The 25,762-nt window shown below is 38.1% G+C and overlaps 1 protein-coding gene across 1 annotated transcript; it reads left to right on the top strand.

Moving 5' to 3' along the window:
- Positions 1 to 4,061: 4,061 nt before the first annotated feature.
- On the top strand, positions 4,062 to 25,381 carry chst12a (carbohydrate (chondroitin 4) sulfotransferase 12a). The gene is made up of 5 exons (XM_057817856.1): positions 4,062 to 4,154; positions 14,004 to 14,690; positions 18,185 to 18,337; positions 21,633 to 21,812; positions 21,976 to 25,381. Exons 2-5 carry the CDS (start codon positions 14,313 to 14,315, stop codon positions 22,522 to 22,524), a joined length of 1,260 nt encoding a protein of 419 aa, XP_057673839.1. The 5' UTR covers positions 4,062 to 4,154; positions 14,004 to 14,312; the 3' UTR covers positions 22,525 to 25,381.
- The last annotated feature ends 381 nt before the right edge of the window (positions 25,382 to 25,762 follow it).

Below are 25,762 nucleotides of genomic sequence, written 5' to 3'. Positions count from 1 at the left end.
ATATATATATATATATATATATATATATATATATATATATATATATATATATATATATACATACACATGTTTTAATAAATGGTTTTCAAGCACTTCAAATGTAATAATTATGAAAAGTTTAAACATGTTACTGTCCCACCGAATTATTTTTCAACCAGAAGTAATAGAAAAAAGCTGGGCTTTATTAAATGCTTCATTGAGTGAATCCACCCAAGTTGTCACTTACACACAGTGAGTTGCCACAGCAACTGTTTGACAAGTTAAACTATGATTGACACATGGAGCGCTTTGAAGTTCGTGTCTCTGGCAAGATCAAACCCAAGCATCTGTCAATCATTGTTAACTTTAATAAGCAACTCCAGTGAACTCCTGACGAACAAAGAGCAGGGAGAGGGAGGGAGGTAGTGTGAGACTACGCAATCGGCTCGGGACAGCTCATCTGTATTTTTTTGTTTTTTAAATTGAGAAAAATCTGCGATGGACTGAGGGCGTTAAGTTTGAAGCGCGAAATAGCGAGGGATCGCTGTACTCTGTTATATAACAGAACTAGGGATCATGGTGGTTAAGAAAGAGTCAACATGTGTGTTTTGAGTCTTGGTTTTGAAAAGTGAAAGTGTAGATATACGGCGAAATTCAGGTGGTAGGGAGTTCCAGAGCTGAGGGGCACACTGACGAAAAGCTCTGGAACCAAAGGTGGAGAGACGGACACGGGGGACAGAAAGGGGGAGGATAGTGGAAGAGCGAAGTGGACGGGGTGGATTGTTTAAACGGAGTAGGTTGCAAAGGTAGGGAGGGGCCAAGCCATGGAATGCTTTGAAGGTAATGATGAGGATCTTGTAATTGATTCTTTGTTTGAAGGGAAGCCAGTGAAGTTGACGGAGGATGGGGGTGATGTGGTGTGTGGCAGGGGTCCGAGTGATGAGGTGTGCTGCTGAGTTCTGGAGGAGCTGCAGTTTTTGGAGGGATTTGTTAGGGACACCAGAGAGCAGTGAGTTACAGTAATCGAGCCGGGAGGTTATTAGACTACAGACCAGGGTGGAAGCATTATGGCGGGTGAGAGAAGGGAGGAGACGAGAAATATTGCGAAGGTGGAAATAGGCTGATCTGGTGATGCTGTTCATATGTGATCGGAAGGCGAATGTGCTGTCGAGGATGACACCCAGACTCTTAACCTGAGTAGAAGGGGAGATCGGTACATTGTTGATGGTAATAGAGAACTTAGAGTGTATCTCAAAAGTGAGTACACCCCTCGCATTTCTGCAGATATTTAAGTATATCTTTTCATGGGAAAACACTGACAAAATGACACTTTGACACAATGAAAAGTAGTCTGTGTGCACCTCATATAATAGAGGTAATTTATTTTCCCGTCAAAATAACGCAAAACATAGCCATTAATATCTAAATCCCTGGCAACAAAAGTGAGTACACCCCTTTGAAAAAACGTACATCCCTAAATGTCCAAATTGAGTACTGCTTGTCATTTCTTCTCCAAAATGTCATGTGACTCGTTACAGGAGTGCTGTCAGCATTGCTGCAGAGATTGAAGAGGTGGGGGGTCAGCCTGTAGGTGCTCAGACCATACGCCGCACTCTACATCAAATCGGTGTACATGGCAGTCACCCCAGGAGGAAGCCTCTTCTGAAGATGGTACACAAGAAAGCCCGCAAACAGTTTGCTGAAGACATGTCAACAAAGGTCATGGATTACTGGAACCATGTCCTATGGTCTGATGAGACGGGCGGGCTTTCTTGTGTACCATCTTTGTCAATCATCAAATTTGTAAATAAAATTCATAAGCAACTTTTTGAAGATCAAGATTCAATTATTAAGAAAGTTAGGATACCTCATCCAAAACTTCAAGCCGTGTTGTCTTTGTATTGAAAATAATAGACAGAAAATAGTGCATTTTTCATCAGTTTTTAAGATATTAACTTTCCTTATACATAAAAATGAGACTAATGTGGACTACACTGCTATGACTGGTCTCATTCATTAACGGAAATTCTAAGGAATTCATTTTCAACATACTAGTATAAAGTTTTGACCCCTGAGCTGATAGAAAGGCTCTGTTGAATGTCTAGCTTCATCTAGTGTTGAAACTGAGTAGTGCAACAGAGTGTAGGCTGAACTCAAAAATTCTTGTGCTTGCCATATTCAGTGAAATTTTCATGATTTGCTGCAGCCCAATAAAAACTGGGCCATGAGCTGCAGTTGACCTGCTGCCAGTAGTTTTGATAGCACTGCTTTAAATATTTATATAATTACGCTGTCTCCTACATACACCTGATTAAAGGCAGCAAAAATAAAATGGTTAAGCAATAGATTTTTGCCAAACATTTGGGGATATTTAATTGCAATTGAACCTCCTGCCTTTTATGCTTACTTTGTTGTATGTGTATTATAATGTACTGTTTATTGTATGTTTATTTATTGCTAAAGGTGTATTATACTGCATGTTTATTTTGTAATATTGAATTATTGTGTGTAGTGTATTGTTTGTAGCACGTTTTGGATGTGCACAGCCATCAAATGGCATAGCCTTACATACAAAAAGCCATTTTGCCACATACAAAAAAAATGTCACATACCAAAATCTATTTTGCCATGTAACAAAAAAAATGCCACATACCAAAATCCATTTTGCCACATCCCAAAAAATGCCACATAAAAAAAAGAAGCCACAAACCAAAATCCATTTTGCCACATGACAAAAAAATGCCACATACAAAAACCAATTTTGCCTCATACCAAAAAAATGCCACATACCAAACTCCATTTTACCACATACCCCCAAAAAATGCCACATACAAAAAATATGCCACATAACAAAATCCATTTTGCAACAAAAAAATGCCACATACCAAAATCCATCTTGCCACATACCAAAAACAATGTCACATACCAAAATCTATTTTTCCATATACCAAAAAAAAAAAAAAAAAAAAAGAAAGCCATCTACCCAAATCCATTTTGCCACATACCACAAAAATGCTACATACCAAAATCACACGAAACCACATAACAAATAAAAATGCCACCTACCAAAATCCATTTTGCCACATACCAAAAATGCTACATACCAAATCTATTTTGCCACATAAAAAATGCCACATACCAAAATCCATTTTGCCACATACCAAAAAAATGCCACATACCAAAATCCATTTTGCCACATACCAAAAACAATGCAACATACCAAAATCTATTTTGCCATTCACCAAAAAATGCCACATACAAAATAAAAATGCCACCTACCAAAATCCATTTTGCCACATATCAAAAACAATGCAACATACCAAAATCTATTTTGCCATTCACCAAAAAAAAAATGCCACATACAAAATAAAAATGTCACCAAAAAAAATCAATTTTGCCACATACAAAAAATGCCACATACTGAAATCAATTTTGCCACATAACAAAAATAAAATGCCAACAACCAAAATCCATTTTGCCACACATCCAAAAAATGCCACACATCAAAATCCATTTTGCCACATAACAAAGAATATGCCACATGCCAAAATCCATTTTGCCATATACAACAAAAAGCCACATACCAAAACCCATTTTGCCACATACCAAAAACAATGCCACATATCAAAATCCATTTTGCCAGATAAAAAAAATGCCACATACCAAAATTCATTTTGCCACATAACAAAAAAATGCCACATACCAAAATCCATTTAGCCACATACCAAAAAAAAAATTTTTTTTAATGCCACATACCAAAATCCATTTTGCCACATACAAAAAAAAAAGCCATATACCAAAATCCATTTTGCCACATAACAACAACTTAAAAAACAACAACCCACATACGAGAACCTATTTTGCCACATAAAAACTGCCACATACCAAAATCCATTTTGCCACATAAAAAAATGCCACATATCAATATCAATTTTGCCACATACCAAATAAAAATGCCACTCACCAAAATCAATTTTGCCACATACTCCAAAAAATACCACATGCCAAAACCCAATTTTGGTTATCGGCTCTGTTGAGAAAAAATATTGGAGTCAAACTATCGCGATACATAAGAAGATCTCGCTTGATCTCGGGAGGAGGGAAACGGGATCGAAGACTGCTGGCATCACTGGCTGGCTCAGCTGACGCGAGACAAGCAGCGTCACCAAAAAGAGGTAAAATAGATTACTTTTTTTTTTAATATAACGTCGACCAATCGTAGAAGGAATGTAAGTAAGTGTAATTCATTGAAGAGCAGAGATACCTGCGTTAGATTTAGCGAGACAAGGCGATCGCGTGAGAAAAACAATTTTCATCGCCTACAAGTACCTTGAATTATCACCTCCAGTATTTATTCTTTGGGCGAGCAGCTTTCCCACGAGAAGAGCCTCATGTGCGAGGCTTTCGCCCTCGGTCAAAGGCGACATTGTGCTATTTCTGACAGGACGGCGGCAGTAGATGCGCGCCGAGGGCTGGAGGGGGGTTAGCCGAGACATGTGTTGTCGTGCCGCTTTTGAAGCGTCATGTGCGGCTTGCACGCTCGCCTTCTCACCGCTCAGTGACGCGCTGCTAAATCAACACCGTCGATGATTTCAACTGGCCTCAGCTCGATTTTGAGTCATATTTTAGAAGCCAGTAATTTAGGGATTCCTTGAAATCGTGATTAAAAAGAAATATAAATTTGGGCAAAGAATTCAAATATCGGCCCAAAAAAATACAGCATATGCTGGTTATTGTGCAGCAGAACCTTGCTGCATTTGCTTTGTTTTGGTACTGGTCTTGCTGCTACAGAAACCGGCGTATGCTGGATTTCTTGGCAAGGCTCTTGTGCAAATTAATAATTTTAAAAAAGAGGTCATTAGTTACTTGATTGTTTTGATTTATAATGAACTCTTTCGCTGCTGTTGACCAGCATGGCAAGCCAGCTCAACTTTGGCCAAGTACAAGATACAAGTCAGTTCTGGTTTTCTTTAGTTTAGGCTGGATTTCAAAATCGATGCTTACATGTGGGGCTAAAACTACAAACTGAATCTGTAAATAACCAATCACAGAAGCATGGATGTGATTTAAACGCGATGCGATTCACACTGTCGTTTGTAGTCAATTTGTAGTTCACAAACAATGAGAGCGATAAGATCCGATATGTAGTGATTTCTCGATCCGACATGGCTTTATGGAGTATCGGACAGTATAAGATGTGGCCACAATATCGGATTCGATCCAGAATTCAGCACCATCGTGCTTTTTCGGCTGCTGTAAATGAAACCACGAGGCAAACATGTCAGCTGGTGGCACTACTTCTCTTTAGAAACTAATGATATTAACAGAGCATCGTGTAATATTTACAAACAGCATTGCTTGAGGAGGTACCAGCAAAGCTCACTTTTATACAAAAAATATTATTTGCTATTGACATTTACTGGTTGCATTATTTTTTTCTGGCCTAAAAATATGGGTATTGGTATCGGTAAAACATCTGGAAAAAATGTAATCGGAAGTAAAAATAAATCTGCATCTTGACATCCTGAAGTAGAACTGATGTTTTTTGTGTGAAAAATTTAGGAGTACATAGTGTATTGTTGTGTAAAGTACTTGTTTTTGAAAAGGAGTTGTGACGTAAAGTCTGCCTTTGACTTGGACTAATATCAAGCCAGTTTGTAGGCTATGTGCAAAATTTGATTTTCTCCCGTGCTTGGAACCAGACTTTACGTCGTACGAGCAATAGTGGGACGGTGAAAAAGGTGCTGTGGAGTCCCCAACAGCAGCCTTTTCATTGGATATATGGGGGGGGGGAAGATGAGAATGCACAGGCAACACCTTCTGTAAAAAAGATTCACCCTGGCTCCCCTTTATGACGCATGTCACAAAGTCCTGCCTCCCGTGCTGTGATTTGTCAGTCCAGATTAGACCAGAGTGGAAATGCAATTGATAATTATGCAATTGATAATTACCTTGAATCCTCGACCAAATCACTCCTGATACAATCCTTCCTGTTTGTCTGCGGTACAGCTTTTGTACTTTTTCAACATAAATCTGGCATTGGATCGCTGCATGTGTCGCTGCGACCGACTCCGAATAACTGAAGCGGATTGTAGGATGGCCCACTACTGAAAGGCGTGGCGCAATGAAGGTCGAATCTGACCCGTCAATGTCATTATGAAGTCTATGCGTATTTTGTATTTTTTTAAAATCCCTACAATAAACCTGGTGTCATGAACAGTAAATAATCATACAATCATTAAATAAGTTAACGCAACAAAACACTATTAAACGCCCATTTCTACTAGCCCAGATAAAGAACACCAGCAGTAATTGAAAACACAGGTAGTCGGCTACTGTGTGCCTCATATTCAATCGAATGAAAAATAACTGAGACGATGCAGCATGTGCAGATGTTTATTTGTTGTACGACACTGAATCTTATAATTGCCTAACGCTAAAAATTGTATTTCTCAATGTGGGCATCTAACGTACAGGCTAACGTCATTACCCAGGTAAGTTGGGCTACCCTGCTTGCTGGTAATTTAGCTGCCTACCGAGAAAGCTTTTGAATGGGGAAAAATATCTTAACAGAATTATTTTTTATGTTTCATAATTTTTTTGTACTGCAACGACATTCAATTTTATCAAAACTCACCCAGCTGTTGTGATTTGGAAGTCTTTTCCCGTTGTTATTTTTCACCCACTTTTTCCTAACTTCTTGGTCATCTGGGTGTCCAGGAAATAGATGCAACACGGGCAGTCTATGGCGGCGGCTTAGCGGCACACAGACTGCTTTTTTTTTTTTTTTTTTTTTTTTTTTTTTTAAAGGTGTTTTCAGTGTTCAAGTAAAGTACTCGGTGGCGTGCCTGCATAGTCGACCAGCACACACAGACGCACTAAAAACAAACAAACAAACAAAAGCCCAGTCAAAAGGGGCACTTTCGGCAGGCAGAGGGCAAAGGGGCAGTTGCTCAAGCACCCTCCGCCCCCTGCATGTGCCGGGGACTGGGGTGAATACTAGTGGGAGGAGGGAGAGGCGCGGCTGCATCTGAGCCAAAATAACCCAATTTTAAATTGATTTTTATAAGATCGGCCAGTCGGTTTTTAAAAAAAGGCCGATGCTGATATTGGTTTCAGAAATGGCTCATATGAAAGCTAAGACCCTCCCCAATTATGTTGAACGTACAAAAAATATATTTGTTAACTAAAAAAAGATTTATAATTTAATGAAGACATAGAGGTCAAATTTTTGCTAGACAAAAGTTTTGTCGCCTACAGAAAGTAGTGTGAAAATTGAACAAAAAATGTACTTCAAATACAAAAATATGTTACGTAACGTTAGAGAATTAAGTAGTGGTGCTGTGAGATCCAAATTTAATATTTTGTATGACTTCCATGGGCTCGAAGGACCGCATTCATGCAGTTCGGCAAGGATTCATACAATTTATTGATGAAGTCATCAAGAACATCAAAGAAAGCAGTCTTGCGTGCCTCCCAGAGTTCATTAACATTCTTGGGTTTCGTCTTCCATGCTTCCTCTTTCATCCTGTTCATGTCTGGTGACTGGGCTGGCCAGTCCTGGAGGATCTTGATCTTCTTTGCCTTGAGGAACTTTGAGGTAGAGATTGAAGTATGCGATGGAGCACCATCCTGCTGCAGAATTTGTCAATTTTTATGGTTAGGAATGTAAGAGGCAGCTAAGATTTGTTGATATTTCAGACTATTTACTGTATGTTGCCTTCCACCCTGCAGATCTCTCGCACACTCTCATACTGGATGAAACCCCAGACAATGATTTTTCCACCACCAAACTTCACTTTTTTCTGAGTGAATCTCGGATCCATGCAGGCTCCAGTAGGTCTCCTGCAATATTTGCGGCAACTGTGGTGTAATTCAATGGAAGATTCATACAAAATAATAAATTTGGATCTCACAGCACCACTACTTAATTCAGTTATGTTATGTAACATATTTTTCTATTTTAAGTACATTTTTTGTTAAATTTTTACACTACTTTCTGTAGGCGACAAAACTCGTCTTGCAAAAAGTTTACCTTTATGTCTTCATTAAATGATAAATCTTTCTTTCAGTGAAACAAATATATTTTTGTACATTCAACATCATTTGGGAGGGTCTTAGGTTTCATATTAGCCATTTCTGAAACCAATTGAATAATTAAAAATCAGATTGTTAGCAATTGTTTCTACAAAATGGTTAAGCAACAAGACTTTTGTCAGGGACTGTATGTCAAATTTCCAAATATTGGCGCCTCGGTCTATATCATATCATCTAGATAATCTTTTGGGATACAACGTATCGCAATATATTACCATATGACTGTATTGACACACCCATATTCCTGATCCTTCCAGTGTGAATCAAGGAGTGGGAGTCTTAGTTTAGAGTAAAGATTAGAAAGGTAGGAGTAAGGCATTCATGACTAATGCAGTTTCTTATGTATTGGATGTGGTGTTGTGTATAGTGGAGATTATGGAGAGAAGCGACGGTGTGATGAATTTCCAGGTCAAAGCAGCCCTCTTGGCTTCAAGGTACAGAAAATAAGGTGACGACTGTTGTATGAGAAATCCACATTGAGAAGGATGTCTGAGTGCCAAACAGAGCCTCTGTGAATTTCACACTGCTCATGAAGAGGAGGAAGGTCTGAAGGTGGAATCCAGACTTTCCAACCCTCAGCTCACCGCAGCGCAAATGTAGTAAATGCTTTTACCGCTCGCCCTGGCTAACAATTATTGCTGCAGGGAAATCAAAAGAGCCTGGAATGTGCATGGTATGCAGCACTTCCTTTAACTAGTATGTGTGATTTATTTTGTCTGGCTGTGGTAGGTAGGTACATCAGATTTCAGTGAACACCTCTTAAAACAAGAAAATGCAATTTCTGTCAAGTGTGTGGAGAGGCTTTTCTTTCCCATATTTCAACTCCTGATTTCAGATTTTCGGTCACTTCCTAATAATTTTGAGGCATTTTCGGCTCACCTTATTAACTCATTGGTTGCCATTGATGGCGCAAGGAGTCCAATTCCGTTTGTCTGAGAGGGGCGAATGAACAAAATTTGTCTGCAACAACTAAGCGATTACAGCAAGAGAGAGTTCACTGCTACACCCAGGTTGGGTGACTGAATCAATATTACGACGTGTCGATGGTTTGATTGTCTTTTGTGTTGTTAGATGCAGTGTGCCTCTGTCAGAGCAGAGTAAATCAAGCCATTTGTATTGTTAGTATTCTTTGCTGATGTGAATTCACTACTTAGCACAGAGCGCTAACCTGGTTAGCGATTATGCTCATCAGTGACTTAAGTATCCGTTTATATTGTTTTGGAGAAGCATATTACCAATATTTGAGTTTTTCTGAGTAAAGTTGTCTCACTTCTTTTTATAAATAAACCTCACATATAAACCAAATCATGTAACAACTTAGAGTTGCCTTTCAACACAAATTCCCATTCATACTGTAAATGTCATACAAGAGAGTGCTTTGGAATTGGATTTGGATTGTATTAATTAAAAACGGTTTGATAAAACTCATTCATTTCAGTCTGCCTCTTCCGTATTCAATTTGATTGTTTAATTTGTCGCAACAAAATAAAGAAATCATTGACACAACCTACTGTATATAAGCACTTTGCTCAGAAGAAAAAAAGTCTATCAGCAGCACTTTTTCTTAATTTGAATGAACAGCACTTTCGTCTGATTTGTATACCGAGAAATTCTTTTTATGTTTCATACTTATAACCTTTTCTTCAACAAATTTTATGTACTTAAAACAGTACAATTGTCAACTACAGTTAAGTCAGGAAGCTGTAATAAAATACAGTGGTTCCTCAACATACAATTGGTCCGACATCCTTTTCCACCTTTTTGACATCCGACGTAAAATTTGACCCGCCATTTGTTTCTACATCGAACGACATCCTCAAAATGCGACGATTTATGACAGCGCTTCAGTTTCTTTGTTTTCCCACAAGACGGACGCAGGGCGGATTTTCTTGTGACAAATCAGCATGGGTTTCAGGAAGGTTAGTGCAGGTGGTGAAAAAAAGAAAAAAGGTGACGCTTACCATTGAAATGAAGATGAAAATGATAGAAACATGAGCATGATGTGTTCGTCCGTGAACTGACTTGACAGTACAGCTGTCTCGATGGCCGACCTCCGTTTGCCAGTCTTTATAAATTATGGTGACAATTATTATTGTGGTAACATAGCCAAAGAAATTACCAGCTTCGTCATGATTTTAATTATTTATTTCAGAACTTGTGCAACACAACACGCCTACTGTCCGCTGCGGACATTGAAAGAGAAAGTAAATTCTCTACTGCACTAGCTCACTGGCACTTCAGCCACGTGGTGCGGTCAGGTACAGCACGAAAAACTCACCGGCCTTATTAGAACCTGATTCGTTACAGTATTACAGGAATTTTTATTATACTGGATTATTATTCCGTACTTCGTATGTAGAGGTACTACTGTATTGTTTTTGAAGAAAATATGCATCGATTTTTTTTCTTCAATTTTACCTACAACATGCCTAAAACAACTTCAAGTTAAATTGTAAAGGTAATTGGAAAAAAGTGACATTTATCCGATAAATTGATTAATTATTTAATTAATTATCTGATTAATCGATTATGAAAAAAAAATATATGTAATCGGTAGTTGCAGCCCTAGAACAAACGTTCATTTGTCCCTCCCAGTCAAAGTGGATGGATAGCGCTTTCAATGCGACTGAAAGATGAGCATTCACAGCCAGTCCTCCCAGTTTAAATGAGTGGGATGTCTACTGTTGTCAATAGTGGGCAATGAGTTACTCTTAGGTTACTTCCTTGTTAATTTTGGATCACTTCTTGGTAAATAACAGGTCGGTTTTCTTCCAGTTGGAAATGAATAGGGATATTTTTGTCAAATTTTGGTGGTACCATATACTGTATGCTTTTGGCAAAAACTGTTTAATTTTCTTAACTTTCGTGTGCCTTGATTTCCTGAACTTTGTGATGAGTGATGTGAATTATGTGAATCAGATAAAACATGTAGGATTACTTAAGTTTTGAAATGTTTTTGCCATTTTAAATGAGTATGGCTTTTTTGGTCGTAAAAACTAAGTTTTTTCCGTAAACGTTAGGCGAAATCGAGAGAGGGCCTGCGTCGCTGGAATGGTGAGAAGTGTTTAAAAAACGTGACCTGAATTGGACGTCTAGCTCACTCAATGGAGCTAAAAGATGAGCATTCAGAGCCAGACCTCGCAGTTTAAATGAATTGTATGTTTATCTTTGTCAATGGTGTTGAAAAAGTGTATGGGGAAAAAAACCAAATGCAGTGGTGCAAATAAGTATTTAGTCAACCACCAATTGTGCAAGTTCTCCTACTTGAAAAGAGGCCTGTAATTGTCAACATGGGTAAAACTCAACCATGAAAGACAGAATGTGGGAAAAAAACATATTGTTTGATTTTTAAAGAATTTATTTCCAAATTAGAGTGGAAAATAAGTATTTGGTCACCTACAAACAAGCAAGATTTCTGGCTGTCAAAGAGGTCTAACTTCTTCTAATGAGGGCTAACGAGGCTCCACTCTTACCTTTATTAATGGCACCTGTTTTAATTCATTATCGGTATAAAAGACACTGAGAGCACAAAGAGCTGTCGAAGGACACCATAGACAAAATTGTAGACCTGCACCAGGCTGGGAAGACTGAATCTGCCATAGGTAAAACGCTTGGTGTAAAGAAATCAACTGTGGGGGCATTATTAGAAAATGGAAGACATACAAGACCACTGATAATCTCCCTCGATCTGGGGCTCCATGCAAGATCTCACCCCGTGGCGTCAAAATGATAACAAGAACGGTGAGCAAAATCCCAGAACCACATGGGGGGGACCTAGTGTATGACCTACAGAGAGCTGGGACCACAGTAACAAAGGCCAGTAACACAATGCACCGCCAGGGACTCAAATCCTGCACTGCCAGACGTGTCCCCCTGCTGAAGAATGTACACGTCCAGGCCTGTCTGCGGTTCACTAGAGAGCATTTGGATGATCCAGAAGAGGACTGGGAGAATGTGTTATGGTCTGATGAAACCAAAATAGAACTTTTTGGTAGAAACAAAGGTTCTCGTGTAGGGCTGTCCCAAACGACTAATTTTCTCCCGATTAGTCAGCCGACTATTTTTACGATTAGTCGACTAATCTAATAATTTAAAAAAAAATAAAAAATTTTTTGTTTGTTTTCTAATTTCGCAATGAAATTTTTGTTGACGCTTATCAATTCACAAAAAACATATTGGAACACTTAAATTATTTATTAAAGTACAAATAAACACGTATATAACAATAATAAATCACAAATAAACAATGAGTTCAAATGCTGATAGAATTAACTAGTGTAGCATCCCGATTGAAAAGATGGTCTCTTAAACTGATGGTTTACAACTTTTATTCCATCCTTGATGTAATCACACTGTAAAAGCTACGGTGCACACAAATAAAACAACACAATTAGAAATTAACGAAAACTTTTCACCTTTTTCCTGTTAAACCTTATTTATATATCAATGGATTGCCTATATGAATTGCCTTTACCTTAATTTATTACCTTATCATTGACAAACTCTCCCTTAAGTGCAATCACTGTATATACTGTATATTTTTATGACCTTTTAACCTTATATAATTTTCTATACCATAAAATACACCATAACATGAAATAAACCTTTCAGTTAGCATTAAGAACAATACTAATAGCACTTTTACGCCCATTGTCAATGAAACATTGTTATTTAGTAAGGCGACAGCACCCTCTGGTGTGCAAAAAATGAAAAAAAAAAAAAATTTTACAAACTGGGTTACGGCGCTTGAGGTGTTTATTCACGGCCGACGTGCAGCCAAGCTTGGCATTGAAGAGACAGGACGGAAGAGTGTACGCTCCTTTGTTTCTTTGAAATAAGTCAATGTTTTGGACACTCTGGTGCGCTTTTTTGGCTTTGTGCCGCTTTCCCCACTTGCATACAGAGAATCCGACATTCTGAACTTTCCGCGCATATATTTTTTTAACCCTTCATTAACCGTCGACGGGATGTTGTGCTCGTCGACGGATTTACGTCATCGATGACGTCGACTATGTCGACTAGTCGGGACAGCTCTATTCTCGTGTTTGGAGGAGAAAGAATACTGAATTGCATCCGAAGAACACCATAACCACTGTGAAGCATGGGGGTGAAAACATCATGCTTTGGGGCTGTATTTCTGCAAAGGGACCAGGACGACTGATCTGTGTAAAGGAAAGCATGGATGGGGCCATGTATCGAGAGATTTTGAGTGAAAGTCTCCTTCCATCAGCAAGGGCATTGAAGATGAGACGTGGCTGGGTCTTTCTGCATGACAATGATCCCAAACTCACAGCCAGGGCAACAAAGAAGTGGCTTCGTAAGAAGCATTTCAAGGTCCTGGAGTGGCCTAGCCAGTCTCCAGATCTCAACTCCATAGAAAATCTGTGGAGGGAATTGAAAGTCCGTGTTGCCCAACGACAGCCCCAAAATATCACTGCTCTAGAGGAGATCTGCATGGAGGAATGGGCCAAAATACCGGCAACAGTGTGTGAAAAGCTTGTGAAGAGTTACAGAAAACTTTTGGCCTCCTTTATTGCCAACAAAAGGTATATAACAAAGTATTGAGAGGAACTTTTGATATTGATCAAATACTTATTTTCCACCATGATTTGCAAATAAATTCTTTACAAATCAAACAATGTGATTTTCTGTTTTTTTTCCACATTCTGTCTCTCACTTTACACATGTTGACAATTACAGGCCTCTCTAATATTTTCAAGTGGGAGAACTTGCACAATTAGTGGTTGACTACTTATTTGCCCCACTGTACATCGGGAGCCAAATGAACAAATTCATGGTCTTTCTCTTTGAAGATGTGCAAATAACCATCTGGCAGCATTTCGTTTGTAAAACTAAGTGTCATGCTTATTTATTGGATTAAAAATGTGTTCCCTTTTCATTGTTTTATATGTGTTGTTTCATTGCAGGTGGCAACACTGAGCAGAAGTGAGAATTTTACACATGGATGCACAGCAGCATGATAAGCGGGGGCTCCATTATGGCTGCTGCCAATCGATCTCCATGGTGAGAGAGGACCTTGACTTTGTTGCCATGGTGACCCTTGTAGCGATAGCTCTGTAACTAAGATCTGTTGCCTTGGTGACCTCATAAAAATAGCCGGGTAACCTATTTCAATCTGTTGCCATGGTGACACTGCAGCGAGCCCCGACAAAGTAAAAAAAGGTCGCAACGATGACACTGTAGCAATAGGAGCACAACTGGCACACCACTTTGTCATGATGGGAACATCTCAGATGTTTCACATTTTTGTCGTCCTGGGCTCCGCGTTCATGATTCTTCTGATCATTATTTACTGGGAGGAAGTCGGAGCATCCCATCAGTATCTACACACTCCCTTCTCACCGAGGCCCAAAATCCCAAATCCTGTTCAACAGCAGCAGCAGCAGCAGCCACAAACCCCTCGAACCCCAGCTTTCCTCTCCGACATCGATGCCTTTGTCAACCAGTTCTTAGAGCCTGGAACTGGCGAACCCACGGACCAAGTGCCAGCCGAAACAAGTAACCAATCAGAGAAGGCAGAAGAACGATATGTACCTAGGCAGGAGTGGAAGATTCATTTAACTCCTGTGGCAGCGGAACTCCGTCAGAGACAGGTGAATATTATTATTACTAGAAATTCAATATCTGGAGTATTGTTGTATTTCCCTTCTTAACTCATTGGCTTCCATTGATGGAACTAGACGTACAATTCATTTTGACTGGGAGGAGTGAATCAGCATTTATTCAGTCAAAATTAATTGGCCTACTAGCCCTGGTAATGGCATTGAAATAGGAACATTCACAGACCGTCCGCCCAGTTCAAATGAATTGCATATTTATTGTTGTCAATGGCAGGCAATGCGGGTCACTTCCTTGTTAATTTTAGGGTTCTTACAGGCTACTTCCTGTATATTTTGGGGCATTCTATAGCCATTTTAGATAATTTCTTGGTAATTTTAAGGCATTTACAGGTCAATTCTGCTCATTGGTCACTTCCTGTTGACTTCGGATCGATTTTGTTTGTTTTGGAGGCACTTCCGGGTCATTTTATGTTGATACTGGGTCATTTTCTTATAATTAGGAGGTATTCACTAGGCTAGGGGGTGGCAACCCAAAATGTTGAAAGAGACATATTCGCCAAAATAAATAAATAAATAAATAATTGTCTGGAGCCGCAAAAAATAAAAACCGTATCTACTGTAAGCCTTATAATGATGGCAACACATGCTGTATGTATCTATATTAGCCTACTATCAAAATTACCAAGTTGGCAACTAGTGGTGTGGCAAAATATCGAAATGGTGATATATCGTGATACTTTGTATCCCAAAAGGTTATCGATATGCTCCTGCCAAGAATCGAGAAATCGTTTTAAAAAGGTGTCAGTGTTTAAATAAAAGGGACCAACAAGTTGCTACCAAATCTTCCACCATAATCGTGTCTCAGGTAACTCTACGGCTGCCATTGACGGTGCTCGACGCCCAATCCATTTAGACTGTGAACGTTCGTTCATTCGAAATAGGGCTGCAGCTATCGATTATTTTAGTAGCCGATTAATCGATGAACTATTTATTTTGAATAATCGAGTAATCGGATAAGGAACATAAAAAATCAAAATACCTGAGCTGAGCCTCACACGGTATATAAAAAAAAAGGTGGATCTATGTTTAAGAAAAGAACAATTGGCTAACCTACATAGCAAAAGTCCGCTAGCTTAAATGCTATAAAATACTAACGCTTTTTTACAATGCTCTTAACAAATGGCTCAGACACATATTCCCACAAAAAATGTCTAAATATACCTTTAAACTAAATTACGAATGCATTAAAAAAAATCATTAGCTCAAACAAAAATTTAGCTCATGTTGGTCTTAACAGGGAGCAGATGAATTCAGCCATGTAAAATGAGATAGACTAGAGGGCTGTATATCCACCCAAATCAATGAAAATGATTGCAAACACTTTCAAAACAAACCATTACAACGCCACTTTAATTAAACAAAAACTCGTAGCAGCAAAATTTAACTTGAATCTTTTTTTCTAATCGAATACTTGAGTTAATCGATTAATCGTTGCAGCACTAATTCGACACCAGAGCATTCGCAGTCATTCTGTCCGATTTTTCGGGGCATTTACAGGTCTTTTCCTGTTGAGTTTGAGTCACTACCTTATCATTTGGGTGATTCCCAGGTCACTTCCTGTTCCTGTTCCTGTAACTCAAAATAAACAGGAAGTGACCCATAAAATACCCCCAAATTAACAGGAAGTAACTGAAAATAAACAGGTAAATGACCTTAAATGGCCCAAAATTACCTCATTGCCTGGCATTGGCTGCCAATGACGGCCATAGACGTTCAATCCGTTTGAACTGGGAGGGATGCCATCCCTCCCAATTCCAACGGATTGGATGTCTACTAGTGATAAACTCATTCCAATTCGCAGCAGGAAATTGTTTTTCTGTTTATTAGTTGTTTGTAGAATATCCTAGAATGATTTCCTGACCAATGTATCGATAATCGTTGTATCGCCATATCCTCAGATCATCGTTATCGTGAGCTTTGTATCGCAAATCATATCGAATCGTGAGGTAACAAGAGGTTCCCATTCCTATTGGATACAAATATATAATGAGCCTTCTTGATTAAATATTTATTTTCCCTGCAGTGCATCCTGTAGAGACGCACCACGTGACTACTCTGTTGTAGGGCTGCAGCTATCGATTATTTTAGTAGTCAATTAATCTATCAACTAGTTAGTTCGAATTATTCAGTCATCGTATTAGGAACATTTAATGCTTTGCAGAATAAATTTTAGGAGATGTAAAACAAGGCTAGCTAAGATTGCATTTTCAAAAGAGCGTTAAATGTGAATACAAAATAAAATTTCAGAGGGTTTCTTCAAACAATGCAGAATTGCACCTTCATTTAAAAAATAAATTAAAATAGCTGAGCTTAGCTTCAAACGGTATAAGACATAAATAAATGAAGATCTAAGTACAACAAAAGAACAAGTTGCTAACTTTCATATCAAAAGTCCACTAGCTTAAACGCTATATTTTTTTACAATGCTCTTAACAAATTGTTCAAACACATATTCCCACAAAAAATCAGCTAAATATACCTATAAGCTAAATTACGAATTCATTAAAAAAAAATAAGCTTACTTACCTTATGTTGGTCTGAACAGGGAGCAGCTGGATTCAGCCATGTTAAATGAGTTATGTCATATTCACTATTGCCAATCGAGGGCAGTCTAGCTACCAAAATCAATATACTAAATGCAAACACTTTCAAAACAAAACAATAGAACGCCACTCAAATTAAATGAATACTCGAAGCAGAAAAATTTAATTTGAAGTTTTTTTCCTAATCTAATTTCTTGAGCGCATAAATTAATCATTGCGCACTACTACTGGACTGTCTCAGAAAATTAGAATACACAATATTCTAATTTTTTGAGACAGTCCTGTGTATATATACAGGACTGTCTCAGGAAATTAGAATATTGTGTATTCTAATTTTCTGAGACAGTCCAGTATGTTGTACGATAACGCCTCAAGTTGAACTTCATTATAATAATAATGAATTAGAATCATGTTTGTCCTCCTACAGAAACCGTATTAAAACAAAAAATATATTTCCCTACCTCATCTTTTTCCCATTTTCAAACATTTCTGCAAAAGCTGCAGGGAGCCACTAGGGCAGCGCTAAAGAACCTCGCTCGAGGCACTTCATATTCATTTTGGGGCAATTCAAGGAATTTTTGTTTTTGTTGTTCGAAATAATGACCACCAATGTTGAATTTTTTGCAGGTCCGAGTTGAAAATAAATTGGAGTGGATGTAAACGTAGACTTTTCCTGAGAGTTGTGCCATTGAAAATATTTGGGGAATTTTTTGATCAAATGGCAGCCAATATATTAACAAGGACGTGAGTTGAAATGCTCCAAAATTAAAAGAAGGCGACAAAAACTCAACAGGATATGACCCATGTTATTCCTCCAGAAATTGCGTTTTGTAGTTTGTCTTTATCTACTCTGAAATGTTGGCTTAAAATGACTCATCATTTAATTTACTGATGATAAATTTGCCTTCCAAATGTAATCAATAGGAGAACCGGCAGAGATTACTCAAGGATCTTTGTGCCAATGACAGCTTTGCGTTTCCTGGCAAAAAACGTTCATTTGACGAGATTCCCATCCAGGAGCTGGATCATCTGATAGTTGATGACAGGCATGGAATTATCTACTGCTATGTTCCAAAGGTAAGTTAGCTAGATAGACATAAATAAATAAAGTTTTCCAACTTTTTTGAGTGAAAATTGACAGACGAGCACATATTGTAGCGTCTACAAGGACAACAGCAACTTGGTGATAATACACACTCGGGAGGAAAACAGTACATTATCTTCAATGTATTCCACCCACCTGGACGCCACAAACTGTACCGGTATGTACAAAAAAAAAAAAAAAAAGTTGTCAGTGATTTTAAAAGGACGCTCACCGAAAGGCGAACGCGAATGTTATGATAACGCTACGAGTTACATTTAGTATGTGATGATCACTCAGCACAAGGCTAAATCAACATTGCATATTCTCTCTAGCTGCGATAAGACAAATCTTACCGTTTGTGGCTCAAAACAAGCAATGGGGAGACCGGAGAGGACACTGCACCAGTGTTGTTAATAACGGCATTACTAACAGCGTTATTTTTGTCAGTAGTGAGTAATTTTCTCATCTTTGCAATGCCGTTGCCTTTACTGTGGATGTCAAGGCGCGTGTTACTACAATTTGGGTGAATGATGCAGGAGACACGGAGAGAGCAGAGCGGGAGGGGAGAGGAAGGAAGGCGGTTGTGATGCTGTTGCAAACGGGATGCTAGGTGGCTCAGAGCGTTACATAGCATTTGCATTTTCACTAGCATTAGCATTTAGCGTGGTGAGCGTCATCTTAAAAACTCGGCAATTTTTTTTTTTTTTTTTTACATACAGTTCGTGGCGTTCAGGGGGGTACAATTAATTGAAAATAATGGCCTGTTTTCCTGTTGACTATGCATTATCATCCTCAAGTGGGCATTGTCATTGCAGATGCTACATAATAACAATAATTTGTTTTTATTTTTTATTACCAAAAATAGTCACTTGCCCTAAACTTCTTGAATGAGGTATCCATAAACCTTGTGTGACTTTTAACACCATTTACCATTTAAATCAAAACTAGAGCAAAGATAAGAGCGATAAGAGATTCAGAGCCTCACCTGCAAATTGAAAAATATATCTACCGTATTTTTCGGACTATAAGTCGCACCAGCCATAAAATGCCTAACGAAGAGGAAAAAAACATATATCAGTCGCAGCGGAGTATAAGTCGCATTTTTGGGGGAAATTTACTTGATAAAATCCAACACATAGAACAGATATGTCATCTTGAAAAGCAATTTAAAATAAAAATACAATAGTGAACAACATGCTGAATAAGTGTACAGTATGATGATAACGTTACATGATGCATGAACAACGAAATGGGAACGTGGCTGGTATGTTAATGTAACATACAGTAACTATTAAAAGTTATTCAGATCACTATAAGCATAAAGAACATGCTAACAAGTTTATCAAACCATCAGTGTCACTCCAAAACCCCAAAATAACATGTGAAATGATATAATAATGTGTTAATAATTTCACACATATGTCGCTCAAGAGTATAAGTCGCACCCCCAGCCAAACTATGAAAAATAAAACTTCGACTTATAGTCCGAAAAATCTGGTATACTGTAAATGTTATGGTGTGACTGTACACACAAGTCACAGTTCAGTATGTACCTGGGGGGTCACTTCGGTGCAGGTTCAGTACAACAGGGAAAAACAAAAAGGCTTTTTTTTCTCACAGCATTTGAATGCAAAAGTTTGTTTACCATTACACTTATATAAAGGCGAAATGTTTTAAAAAATATATATATATAAAATGTGGGACTTATTGTTTATTGTTTTAGTTTTGTTTTTGTTTTTTTTGAATGAAAAAGACTTCAATCTGTTAATATAAACATATTTGTTGTGAAAGACATTGTAGAATGGATCATGTAATAACGTGTAGAACATGAAAAGTAAATCATCTTCTCGGACTTACTAACTTAATTTTTGGGAGAAGTAATTTGTAACTGTAACCAATTACTTTTTAAAAAAGAAATAAGATTAACAACACTGCACTGCACTGGTGAGTGGGGGCGCACAGCATGTCACATGAGTGACACAATGCTAACTACACATAAAATATTCCACAACATGAACATATGACGGAAACTATTGCGCGCTATTTCGTTAGGGTTTGTTTTTTGCTCGTTATCGTCTCGTCATCGTCATGAGAAAAGTGTTTGTTGGCGAAATATTTTTGTAATCATCATCGTTGACGAAAACAACAATGGCCAGGTGAATTAAAAAATAAAGTGAGTGGGGGAGAAGCTGTCATAATTGTTGTATAATTTTTCACCAACTAATTAAAAATAGGGCTGTCTCACAATTAAAAATTTTTAATCGAGTTAATCACAGCTTAAAAATTAATTAATCGTAATTAATCGCAGTTCAAACCATCTCTAAAATATGTCATATTTTTCTGTAAATTATTGTAATTATTTCTGTTAAAGGGATCCACGGATAGAAAGACTTGTAGTTCTTAAAAGATAATTTGAGTACAAGTTATAGTAATTTTGTATTAAAACCCCCCTTAATGTTTTCGTTTTAATAAAATATGTAAAAATTTTAATCAAAAATAAACTAATAGCTCGCTATTGTTGACGTCGCCGAGCGGGACGTCACTCGGGCTCGCTGCCGTTCTTCCACAGTGTCTTTAACTACGTAAGGTAGTGATTGAAATACACCACAAGGTGTCAATGGCGAGTTTTAAATTAATTAGAGATCAAGCCTAAGCAAAGTCTGAGTAAGTTTTATGTGTATTTTGCATAGCTATTTTGATTGGGAATGCCAGTTCTCTTTGCATTGAGCGCTTTTCTATTTGTGAACATTATTTTTTTTGAGAGAGAGAAATATTATTTTTCTTGTGCTTTCACTAAATGATACTGTAGTGACTTAACTGTTCCGCCCAAATGCATGATGGGAAGTTGGCCAACCATGACTGTCAGTGGTGGCTGCAAATGGTATACAGTATGTTCTGCGTTGTGTTCAATTAAGCGTGTTAAGAAAAAGATGGTTTATTATCATTCTTCTCCACATCATTTCTTATGAAAGAGTTGACAAAGCTTAAGCCAATAAAAGGAGCGGTCCAATGAATGCCTGTGCCACTCGCATTTCTCTTCCTTTTCGCTCTCAATGTGCTAAAACGGCGTCATTGTAAACTGTTTGAAGCAATGCATGAACGGGTCATTCAGTGCATGTGTTAATTGCGTCAAATATTTTAACGTGATTAATTAAAAAAATTAATTAACGCCCGTTAACACGATAAATTTGACAGCACTAATTAAAATACATCATGGCATATCGATATCTTGATAGGTCACTTATTACAAAAAAAAAAAGTAAAAATCAACCATGCTCCTGCCCTCAGGTTGCGTGCACTAACTGGAAGCGGATCATGATGGTTCTAAGTGAGAGCCTGCTTATTGATGGTGTTCCCCAAAGAGACCCACTTGCCATTCACAGGGATCTGGCACACAACAGCACCATGCACTTCACTTTTAACAAGTTCTGGAAGCGCTACGGCAAGTTTGCAAGGCACCTCATGAAGGTCAGTTGAAATTTATTCATTCATTGTTATAAAAGCTGCATTAATTCATTTCCACTCTACTATTTATCCACGATGCTCAACTGTCTTTGATGACTAACTTTCAAGTGTTTCCACAAATTGCTTTTAATGCTCTACAAATGTGATGTTTGTTTTGTTTTTAAAGGTCAAGCTGAAGAAGTACACAAAGTTTCTTTTCGTGCGGGACCCTTTTGTGCGTCTCATATCCGCCTTCAGGGATAAATTTGAGGGGCGTAATGAGGAATTCTACCGCCGCTTTGCTAAGATCATGCTACGGCGCTACGGCAACCAGCCAACGCCCCCTGATTCTGTGGATAAGGCGTTTGCTACAGGGCTGCATCCCTCTTTCCCCCACTTCATCCAGTATCTCCTGGATCCTCGGACAGAGAAAGAGAGTCCCTTTAATGAGCACTGGCAGCAGGTGTACCGCCTTTGCCATCCATGCCAGATACAGTATGACTTTGTAGGCCACTTGGAGACGGCCGTAGAAGACGCTGAGCATTTGCTACGCTTGCTGCGTGTGGACAATGTTGTGGAGTTTCCTGCCTCAAACAGGAACTTGACAGCTAGCGACTCGGAATCAGACTGGTTCAATTTGGTGCCCCTCGAGGTGCGGCGGGAGCTTTACAAGCTGTATGAACCCGACTTCAGGCTTTTTGGTTACAGTAGACCTGACTCCGTTCTCAATGAATAACTCAAATTTTGTCCCTATCAAGTGAAAATAAATACCTGGCAAGCCGGCTTAAATTTGGCAATCTAAAAGATATTTGGCAAGTCAGTCTGGTCTTCTGTGGTTTGGGCTGGATGCTTAGAAGTAGGGCTAAAACTACAGACTGAATCTGTAAAAAACAGTCACATGGTTGTGACTCGGCATGTACAGGTATGAGATTTTGAAGGTATGATAACCTTAAGCAAAAATACAGCGGTTTCACGGTATCACGGTATTGCAATTATAGCTCTAAAATGTGTTATTTTGAGATGTATGGGTTAAAAAAAAAAAAAAAAAAACTCGAACAGGATTTTTAAAATTCACAACATATTTGCAAATTGGAACATAAACATGAATATGATGTTAAAATAAATAAATGAATAAAAAAACTGAAATATTTTAAATAAAATTTAAATAAATAGAATTTATAGACCAGGGGTCCTAAAATACTAATCTTGAAGGTCCACAATTGTTTTTTTCATACAAGCATGGGTCCATTTATTAATGTCGGTCGAGTACAAGGCAGGTCTAATGTGGTAAAGGTGGTTTTCTTTTGACCTAACAAAAATACAATGCACATTCTGATTAAATAAAATAAATTATATAAATAAATAAATTAACAAAACATTTTCTTGACTTAAAATAAAAATACCAAATGGCATAATAGTGTTTCACATTTTCACTTTTTATCAGAGCAACTGTCTTTAAGCATATTAGGCACATAGGTTTGGTACTTGCAGGTGGTAAATTGGACACACATTTGTCAATCCATTCCTCATTGAAACGGCGATTTTCGTTGTCTACTTTTCTTCTCTTGGTCAACTTTGAGCATGCCATTTTGTTAGATTCGGTCTTCTACTGGTGGCATGTAAACAAACAGATTGCAAAGTGCCGATTTGTGTTTCACACTGCTGCGGTCCGTCCACTCTAGCTAGCAGCATGTAGGCTCTCTCAGCCAATCAGTGCATTGTTGTCATAGAGATAACAAAAGAAGTGGGAACATGGAAGATATTTGACTAAAAATGAAACAGAATTTAGTGATAGAATAGTAGTACATAGCGGTAGATCGGTGATTCATACAAATAATATATGTTTAAAAAAAGTTTGGGTTTTTTTTTTTTTCTTTTTTGAAAAGTGCCATTTGCTCTGGGTCCGCAGAGAGGTGTGCCGTTGTCCGGTCGTGGACCACGGTGCACTAATTGAGGACCCCGGTTATAAACTAATCCCACAGCCACAGCTCAAGTTGCTAAACATTAGAACAAAAATTATGTTCCATATAAAAGTAAAACCACTTCTAAATAATATGTATATATATATATATATTTATTTATTTAATTATATTTATCTACACAGTGCTGGCCAAAAGTATTGACACCCCTGCCACTCTGTCAGATAATGCTCAATTTCTCCCAGAAAATGATTGCAATTACAATTGCTTTGGTAAATGTCTTCATTTATCTTGCTTGCAATGAAAAAACACTAAAGAGAATGGAAAAAAATTAAATTGAATTGTTATTTTACACAAAACTCCAAAAATAGGCCGGACAAAAGTATTGGCACCCTTTGAAAAATCATGTGATACTTCTCTAATTTGTGTGATTGAGAGCACCAATTACTTACCTGTGGCACATAACATGTGGTGGTAATAACTAAATCACACTTGCAGCCAGTTAAAATGGATTAAAGTTGACTCAACCTGTGTCCTTGTGTGTACCACAATGAGCATGGAGAAAAGAAAGAAGACCAAAGAACTGTCTGAGCACTTGAGAAGCAAAATTGTGAGGAAGCATGGGCAATCTCAAGGTTACAAGTCTATCTCCAAAGACCTGAATGTTCCTGTGTCTACCGTGCGCAGTATCATCAATAAGTGTAAAGCCCATGGCACTGTGGCTAACCTCCCTAGATGTGGACGGAAAAGAAAAATTGACAAGAGATTTCAACGAAAGATTGTGCGGATGGTGGATAAAGAACCTCGACTAACATCCAAACAAGTTCAAGCTGCCCTGCAGTCTGAGGGTACAACAGTGTCAACCAATACTATCGGTCGGCGTGTGTATGAAAGGGATACCCAGGAAGACCCCACTTCTGACCCAGAGACATAAAAAAGCCAGGCTGGAGTTTGCCAAAGCTTACCTCAGAAAGCCAAAAACGTTTTGGAAGAATGTTCTCTGGTCAGATGAGACAAAAGTAGAGCTTTTTGGGAATAGGCATCAACATAGAGTTTATAGGGGAAAAAAACGAGGCCTTCAAAGAAAACACGGTCCCCACAGTCAAACATGGCGTAGGTTCCCTGATGTATTGGGGTTGCTTTTCTGCCTCTGGCACTGGACTGGACTGCTTGCTAGCATTATGAAGTCTGAAGACTACCAACAAATTTTGCAGTATAATGTAGGGCCCAGTGTGAGAAAGCAGGGTCTCCCTCAGACGTCATGAGTCTTCCAGCAGGGCAACGACTCAGAACTCACTTGAAAAAGCACTAGAAAATGGTTTGAGAGAAAGCATTGGAGACTTCTGAAGTGGCCAGAAATGAGTTCAGATCGGAATCCCATAGAACTCCTGTGGAGAGATCTGAAAATGGCAGTTTGAAAAAGGCACCCTTCAAATCTCAGATACCTGGAGCAGTTTGCCAAAGAAGAATGGTCTAAAATTCCAGAAGAGCATTGTAAGAATTTCATTGATGGATACTGGAAGCGGTTGTTTGCAGTTATTCTGTGTAAAAATTGTGCTACCAAGTATTAGGCTGTGGGGGCCAATACTTTTGTCCGGCCCATTTTTGAAGTTTTGTGTAAAATGATAATGATTTAAAAATTTTTTTTTTTTTTTCATTGCAAGCAAACTAAATGAAGATATTACTATCAGAGCATTTGTAATTGCAATCATTTTCTGGGATAAATTGAGCTTTATCTAACGGAATTCCAGGGGTGCCAATACTTTTGGCCAGCACTATATATATATATATATATATTAGGGCTGTCAAACGATTAAAATTTTTAATCGAGTTAATTACAGCTTAAAAATTAATCGTAATTAATCGCAATTAATCGCAATTCAAACCATCTATAAAATATGCCATATTTTTCTGTAAATTATTGTTGGAATGGAAAGATAAGACACAAGATGGATATATACATTCAACATACGGTACATAAGGATTATTTGTTTATTATAACAATAAATCAACAAGATGGCATTAACATTAATAACATTCTGTTAAAGCGATCCA

This window comes from Corythoichthys intestinalis, chromosome 16, assembly GCF_030265065.1.
Source record: "Corythoichthys intestinalis isolate RoL2023-P3 chromosome 16, ASM3026506v1, whole genome shotgun sequence".
Lineage (NCBI taxonomy): Eukaryota > Metazoa > Chordata > Actinopteri > Syngnathiformes > Syngnathidae > Corythoichthys > Corythoichthys intestinalis.
This window is presented reverse-complemented; position numbering and strand designations above follow the sequence as displayed.